This window comes from Ostrea edulis, chromosome 8, assembly GCF_947568905.1.
Source record: "Ostrea edulis chromosome 8, xbOstEdul1.1, whole genome shotgun sequence".
Lineage (NCBI taxonomy): Eukaryota > Metazoa > Mollusca > Bivalvia > Ostreida > Ostreidae > Ostrea > Ostrea edulis.
Genome location: NC_079171.1, coordinates 18,959,614 through 18,968,326, shown reverse-complemented (window position 1 = coordinate 18,968,326; position 8,713 = coordinate 18,959,614). Strand labels below are relative to the sequence as shown.

The window sequence follows — 8,713 nt, the reverse complement described above, 5'->3', positions numbered from 1 at the left end:
TGTACGCAATGAGAATTATACATAACTGATTTTAATGTATGTGTACGCAATGAGGATTATACGTAACTAATTCTAATGTATGTATACGCAATGAGGATTATACGTAACTAATTCTAATGCATGTGTACGCAATGAGGATTATACATAACGAATTCTAATGCATATGTACGCAATGAGGATTATACGTAATGAATTCTAATGTATGTATACACAATGAGGATTATACGTAATGAATTTTAATGTATGTGTACGCAATAAGGATTATACGTAACTAAGTTTAATGTATGTGTACGCAATGAGGATTATACGTAACTAATTCTAATGTATGTATACGCAATGAGGATTATACGTAACTAATTCTATTGTATGTATACGCAATGAGGATTATACGTAACGAATTCTATTGTATGTATACGCAATGAGGATTATACGTAACTAATTCTAATGTATGTGTACGCAATGAGGATTATACGTAACTAATTCTAATGCATGTGTATGCAATGAGGATTATACGTAATGAATTCTAATGTATGTGTACGCAATGAGGATTATACATAACTGATTTTAATGTATGTGTACGCAATGAGGATTATACGTAACTAATTCTAATGTATGTATACACAATGAGGATTATACGTAACTAATTCTAATGCATGTGTACGCAATGAGGATTATACATAACGAATTCTAATGCATGTGTACGCAATGAGGATTATACGTAATGAATTCTAATGTATGTATACGCAATGAGGATTATACGTAACTAATTCTAATGTATGTGTACGCAATGAGGATTATACGTAACGAATTTTAATGTATATATACGCAATGAGGATTATACGTAACTAATTTTAATGTATGTGTACGCAATGAGGATTATACGTAACTAATTTTAATGTATGTGTACGCAATGAGGATTATACGTAACTAATTTCAATGTATGTGTACGCAATGAGGATTATACGTAACTAATTTCAATGTATGTGTACGCAATGAGGATTATACGTAATTAATTTTAATGTATGTGTACGCAGTGAGGATTATACGTAACTAAGTTTAATGTATGTGTACGCAATGTTTGCGTTGATGAATCTATCAAAGTATGTTTCTACCATTCATCAATTTAATTTGAAATTTTGTGAAATTCCATTCAAGGGAATTTCATTATACAGTTTTCCATATCCCATACGATAACTATGATTATGTATTTGCTAGTTAAAAATTCGTATGCAATTGTTTTCAACTGGATTGATTAACGCCCCTCTCGAGAATTTTTCACTCATATGGAGTCGGTGAAGGGCTACAAAATTTAAGCCTATGCTCGGCGCTTAGGGCCTTTGCACATGAAGGGATCTTTATCAAGCCATACCTGCTATGACACGGGACCTCGGTTTTTATGGTCTCATCCGGAGGACCGACGATGGTGAAGATTTAAAGTGCAGACCGCCCAGTAGGGGCCCTGCTACACTAGGTTTGTTGCGGCCAGGCGACGATGGTGGTCGACCCTCGGATCCCCTGGAGATGGGGACGGGTCTTCTTGAAGATCCGGGGATGGTTAGGTCCTCCAGAAGGTGGTGGATAGGTCCATCTCCTCTTCCTAGAGTCGATCGCCCACGGATCCCCACAGTATAGTCGGGGAAGGGCTTCTTGAAGGTAGCTTGCTATTCTTCACCTGTGGTCGATCGCCCCTCGGATCTCCCTCAGTAAAATCAGGGAGACGGTCTTCTTGAAGACTGTGCTTAGGAGGTGGCAAAGGAGGTACGGAGGGAGCACCCCATCGGATCCAGTGCATATATATATATATATATATATTATATATATATATATATATATATATATATATATATTAATTTATTTCTCTTTTTTTAATTTTTTTTTTACACTATATAAAAGGAATTAGTTGAGGAGGGTATGTTATTTGGGTAAAGGTATAAGCGTAAACTGCCAAGGGTAAGTGATATGTTTATGGTATGTTTGGGTGTTTTGGTGTATAAATTTTAATGGCGGTGGGCATGTGTTATTGCCGGGAAACTACAGTTAGCAGAAGTGACCGATACCTGCAGCAGGTGTTAAAGGTTAAAAAGTATAACCGTCAGCCACTCCCGTCACCAGAGGTGTTACTTCAGGAGTGTCAGACTGTTGGGGGTGTTTTTACGGTCTAATCCGGAGGACCACTCCATTTAGTCGTCTATTACGACAAGCAAGGGGTACTGAGGACCTATCCTAACCCGGATCCCCACGGAATTAGAGCTACAGTTGAATTTCAAAATTGGAAAGAAAAGTTCATATGATATGTGTTTAATGTATATCAATCAATTTACAAATCAAAAGTAACTTTTATAGATTACACATCCATGCCTCCAGGAAACATTGGAGTTATACAAATATTTAATGCATTAAAAGTTGGAATATAGAATTTCTTTTTATTAAACACCGACTCCTCAATCACGTGCTTATTGTATTCATACTTTAGAAATTCATATCAAAGTTCATTACGATTGTACAGACAAACATGCATTAAGAGAGAGAGAGAGAGAGAGAGAGAGAGAGAGAGAGAGAGAGAGAGGGGGGGATTCAAGATCCTTATAGGATCAAATAGCATTCATTGTATTTTTCAAAATCATAAAACACATCGTAAATGTGTAAAATCTCACTTAATGATGACCTTTAACCTCATGTTATTTAAGATCAACGGTCGTTGAACTTAATACAAATGATATCGGATTACAATGTACAGTTGTAAACCACTATTTATGCCACAACATTTAATGTGTTTTTATTTGAGCCCTAAATGCATATGCTCAATAAGGCACACGAGCAGAAACGACTTTAACAGTCAGGCCTTCTGAGTTCTGTACATAACACTGGTATTTCACCTCGTTTTGACGTTGGAAGTTGGTAATTTCAACAGTCACCGAGTTTGTATCCTGTGTTAAATGTACGTTCGCTGGAATTCTGCTGGGATCTGTCTAAATAAAAATAGGGATAGTGTACATCAAAATGGAGAGCAATAGTTTCATAATGCTTAGGGGCATTAAGAAAACTTTCAAAAAGGGGGCACTATTATTTGTATTTTCCTCTCAAAAAGGGAGCAAAAATGACCATATTTAACTGGGAAGGGTGGTGTCGCTCTCATACTTCTCTAGATCCACCACTACGACACCATGTGCATAGGCGGATCCAGGACTTTGTAAAATGTCTAGCACTTGATCTTTTAGCTACTTTTCACAATCTCCACCCCCAACCCCATTTACACCTATTTGCTTGTGCACACAATATCTTAGGGGAGATCTTGAGACAGATTAAACATGAAAATGCTTTGTTATTTTACTACTTGTTCCTCAAATTCTAGTAATTGTTGTCATCTGATCTTAAATAATAAGAAAAAACTGCTTTTAAGATTATTTCCAATAAGTCAGGGGTCTGGGGGCGGAGGTGGCCCCCAGAAGCTCTGTGATAAATGGTGCAAAATCCTGCATTCTGGGTATTTCTTGGCCCTTCTTTTTCACTTTTAAATTGTATGCTTCTTTAAAAGAAATTATGTTACATATACTAAAGCTTAAGTGATACTTATATCTGACGAAAATATTGTAAATATATATCAGTGTTTCGTCTTATTTATCGTAGAATTAAATGATATACTGGTGTTGATTTTGAATGATACAATTACATACAAGTATCCACCTTCCATTTCATTTCGATAAATTTGAATAAATTAAAATTTTTGGTCCGCAAAGGAGGAGGGGAGGGGGGGGGGGGGGGTCCGGACCCCCCTCTGGATCCGTCCTTGATGTGTCAATTACATTAATTTTACCAATTTATTGTCAGAAATCTTTCAATGCTAAAACTGTTTTAGCAATAAACACGTGATATGTTCCAAGTATGCTTTATACATTTGACACGTAATTCGAGGTTTGTGATCTATTCCCTTGACAGATGACATTTCAAAGGCGAACGTAAATCTGCACTAAGTCAGAAAGCTTTGATGTAATTTTCAACTGTTCTGGCCACTTTGTTCTTGGGGAAATGTTTAAATGAACCCACCCTAGTTTTGCCTTTTCGTGATTATCTCTCCTTTGAAAGGACCTGGTCCTTCATTTCAACAAACTGGGAAGCCCTTTACCCAAGAATGTGTTGTGCCAAGTTTGAATTAATTTGATATAAACAGTCTTCAAAATATACATAACAAAGAAGATAGACATATAGGTTTAAAAGTAGATGTCTATTTGAAGAAACATAAACGCATCTACCTGTCGCAGTATGTGCAGTGTTCACTTCGTAACCGGGGGGTCGTGAGTTCGAGCCCCACTGGTGCCATGACCGCGTCAAACCCAAGACTTGAGCATAGGTAGTAAATGCTCCTTCTCTAAACGCTTGATATTTTAAAAGTGTCTTTTGGATATGACCTTAATAAAGAGATCCCGCGGCAGCCGTTGGCACGTTAAAGAACTCTCACTGCTAGATAGGGCTAAGTATAGATCTAAATGTGGTACTTCATCTACATCTAGAGACGTATCACTCGCTAGTTACGTTTCAATATGAGTGAAAAATTCTCGCATGGACGGAAAACAAACTAACAATTTATCCCTTTCATAACTAATCAGTGTCCTTCGCACTTTTATTTCAATATGAAACACTTTAATGGATTTATAGCCACACGTATTAAAACAAAAGTTCCTTTCTGTATACATTGCTAAAGCGAAACTGACATAACCAAAATAATGTAACTATACTCTGAAACAAATATATGACTTGCAAACACAGCAGAAAAGGAAGCGCCTTGGACAGTCTACACACCTCCAAGAGACATAGTTTTCAAAGTGTGTAAAGAAACAGCCCGGAATACACTCCTTCATGTACTTCAGTTTGTGTTAGAATAGAAATCAAACTAATTTATCGCTTCTATGGATATGGCATTTACTGGACATGAAAAGTATATATACCAAGTGCAAGGTCAGCAGTGCGCAGTTCTTGTAATGACTATCATTAGATTTTAGATTAGGTACCGGTGCTGTACTCTTATGTCTAGCGATTAGCCACTCCAGGTGAAAATATGAAGGAGATCATTTATTATAAACAAAAAACAAAACAAAAAACAAAACAAAAAAAAACCCAACAAGTTTCTAGCTGTAGAAGACGTGTAATGCAATAAGAAAAGACACCAATGCATGATAGCACTCAGGGTCCTGGCAGTCAGGGTACTTTATGATAAAAACGCCTACCGTAACACAAGTGATTTCATCAGAGAGACCCGCGAATTTCACTTCTACATGTCCTGATGCCGATCGTTTGTGACAATGTTTATTTCTCGGTTACGTACGAACACTTTAAATAACCACTGCGGCTAGTGACTTAGTTTAAAATAAAATTGCTCTTTACCAACATATTCCAGCCCAGATTATCATATGCTGGATGACTTTCAACATGGCATGTCAGTTGAACGTCGTCTCCATAGCGATAGTTAGGAGGCTTGAAAACTATAGATGTAATATGTGGAGGCCCTGAAAATATACATTTACAAAGTGGAAGCCCTGAAAATATACATTAACAAAGTGGAGGCCCTGAAAATATGCATTAACAAAGTATCACGTGTGGATGAGACCTATATAGCTAGATAGAAATGTTGTTTGTTTTGACCAACTGGTTATTCTGCAATTGCAAATGTAATCATTCACCTCTTTGCACTGTCGTGGTATGATAATGACTGTGTGTTGGTTTGTGTGTTATCGGTGAATGAGTGGTAGTGTGCGGGGAACTGGTAGTTGTTGATGGTCCGGTGTTTAAAGAACTGGGTGTTGTCAAAGGTGCAGGGTTTAATCGCACATTGAAAATGTGATTAGCAAACTGCTGTCCATCTGACGCTATACAAATGTACTGTCCATTATCAGAATCGTCAAAGTTTGTGAAAGCCAGAGTTCGTCCATCGTTTATCATGTGCGCATTCAAGGGAAGTAAACCTGTGGGCTAGATATAGAAAATACACATAATCGGGCAAAGAAAATTATGGCTTTCCAAACGTTACAATTTTTGATCTTTCCCATTTGTGCTATATAATTTGTTTGGTATTGTACAATTTTCCATCTGTATTCCACACTTTCCATTTGTATTGTATAATTTTCCATTCGTATTGTATATTTTACATTTGTATTTCATAATTTTTCATTTGCATTGTATAATTTCAATTTGTATTGTAAAATTTTCATTTGAATTATATCCAACAGATTGTTTATTTTGATTTGTAACGAAGGATTGTAACGAAGGATGCCGAGCATTTGGCGAAGGAGCAATCACTGCCCATGTTTGATTCAGCCATAACACAGGCGAAGCTCGTATTTATGATCTCACGTTCATGGGATTTAACGCTGAGCTACTGCGACTGGTTCCGTGTAGGACTATTTGAACACGTAACTATAGCAATAATGAATCCAGTGTCGGGAGCAACCCCCTCACAAATATCATCTATATTTTTTTAATATATAGAAATGTAAAAAAAAAAAAAAAAAAAAAAAAAAAAAGTAAAGGGCGAAGTCCCCTGAAACTACTGAGTTCTGACAAAATAAAATGTACATGCTTTTTAAGAACAATTCAAATCCCAAAACCTAGGAGGTAAAATCAATAATAAAAGTTTAATAGAAAAGATGTGAACAAACATGTCTAGAAACGGGCATAAAGAATTTATTAACAACTCTCCCCCCCCCCCCCCCCCAATTTGCGGGGTACTTTAGAATCATTTAAGTTCGTGGTGATCGATTTTCGTGGATATGTTTTCTGTACGTTAAATTACTATATAATTTGTGTAATCTGTTGTAGTTTAAAATTTGTGGAATATTGAAAATTGAGCTCTATAAAATGTAATGATTCCAGAGTATAAAAGACTTGTATTTCAAATCAAGATGATCCAATTAATAGATACATTTCTTATATAGATATTTTGAGATAATATATTTTAAAACAGTTTTATTAATCCTCATTTCTAAGATTCTTTATACAGTTATAGCTGCTTGACTATATTTAAGTGCTATTGACCTCGTTTTCGTGTTTGAGAGCAGCAGACTCACCGAGATCCACGTGATATGTGGATCATTTCCCCCGGTCACTAAACAAGTCAAGTGAACTTCCGATCCCCTCGTGATATGGGTTGGCTCGTCAGTGAATACGATTTGCATTACATCTGAATGATAATATCAAATTCATAACTTTATTATGACTGTCCGATGGGGTTGAGTATTTTATGAACCTGCTCTTAACACCTCTGACGACCCCAATATAATAGACAACATAGAGTACCGACATCAGTCTCTGGTGGATCACCACCAGTCTCTGGCGGATCATCACCAGTCTCTGGCGGATCACCACCAGTCTCTGGCGGATCATCACCAGTCTCTGGCAGATCACCACCAGTCTTTGGCGCTCCTGCTACCTGTGGAAATGTGCAGATTATGAAAGTAAGATATTTCAAATACTAAAGTATCTCGGCAGAACTGTCTCATCAAACAAAAAAACTTGATGCTAGCTTCACAAATGTCGAACACATCCAAAGCATTCAGTAGATTGAAGTGGTATAAGAAACACCCAACAGTAAAAACCCAACTGCTATGGTACTCTCCAGTCTGCTGTACGGCTCAGAAGCATAGACTCTCTACAAAGCTACAGTGCAAAAACTAAATACATACATGTTACGTCATCTCCAACAAATAATGAACATCAAGCGGTGGCAACAGATACCCAACAGAAATATAAAATTTCTCCGCACATGAACGAGATTCTGGTCTAGAAATCTCTGTAAACAAGAAAACACCTGTCTTCTCTCCTTTAATCAACGGCACTCGGAATATCAGTCGTCCAATGATATGTTCCAAAGACACGCTAAAGCGTTAAGCTGAAAGACCGCCAGACACATGACAGCCTCTCACTTGAGCCCGGGAAATATTTTAAAGCCAGACACTTGGATTAAAAAAGAAAATAGTACAATTACGTATTCCCGTAAAACACAACAAGAAGCGAATCAAGCATGATAATGAGATGAACGGAATCTTTATGAGAAAAAACACGAATGAGTTCTTTCCACAATATTTATTTTTGATTTCCATTGTTATACCTCTGCTGATTTTTCACATATTTCGAAACATTGTTTTATTCAGCAAGATCCCAGTCCTCTTGAGCAAGCCTACTTTATTGACGGGATCCATCTAATGTCTGGCCTACTTTATCTGTATATTGACGGGATCCGTGTAGTGGGTTTTAGAAGTTTTTGGAACGTTAGTTCTGATTAAGACATTGTGTGTTTCTTGGTTTTCACGCATAATGCTTAAAACAAAGACCTTTTCGAGCCTGGTCATTCCCCCATTAATATTGATGGTCCCTGTAGCGCAGGTCTACATAGGCTAGTCATGTACACAGATGAATCAGGAGAGGTCGTCCTAGATCTAGACTGGATTGTCACGGATCTAGATAACCCTAGGTCAGAGGCAGACATGGATGTTCAAGACGGCTCAGTCGAGGGTCTACATCGGCCAGGATACGGTTCCCTCCTCACTGGAAGACGTCAGTTCTTGAGTCATAAATTCACTCAAATCCAATAAAATCAAGTCTGTTACCTGGTTTTTTTTTTATTCTAGAAAGATTATATTCTTTGTACGAAGAGGGTGGTGGTGATCGCAATTTTCAGCTAACACCCTCCTATTAGGTTCGCAGTAGTCCAAGCCTTAACTTC

General features: G+C 37.2%; 1 protein-coding gene across 1 annotated transcript in view; it reads right to left on the bottom strand.

Annotated features, from left to right (window-relative positions):
* Positions 1-2,282: 2,282 nt before the first annotated feature.
* The window catches only part of LOC125662216 (uncharacterized), an 8,590-nt gene continuing 2,159 nt past the window's right edge, over positions 2,283-8,713 (bottom strand). Inside the window, exons 3-6 of the mRNA XM_048894397.2 lie at positions 7,059-7,171; positions 5,676-5,964; positions 5,380-5,501; positions 2,283-2,969 (exon numbers count right to left, since the gene is read on the bottom strand). Coding sequence (XP_048750354.2) covers positions 2,802-2,969; positions 5,380-5,501; positions 5,676-5,964; positions 7,059-7,171 — 692 coding nt within the window. The 3' untranslated portion in view covers positions 2,283-2,801. The remainder of the gene's footprint in view (positions 2,970-5,379; positions 5,502-5,675; positions 5,965-7,058; positions 7,172-8,713) is intronic.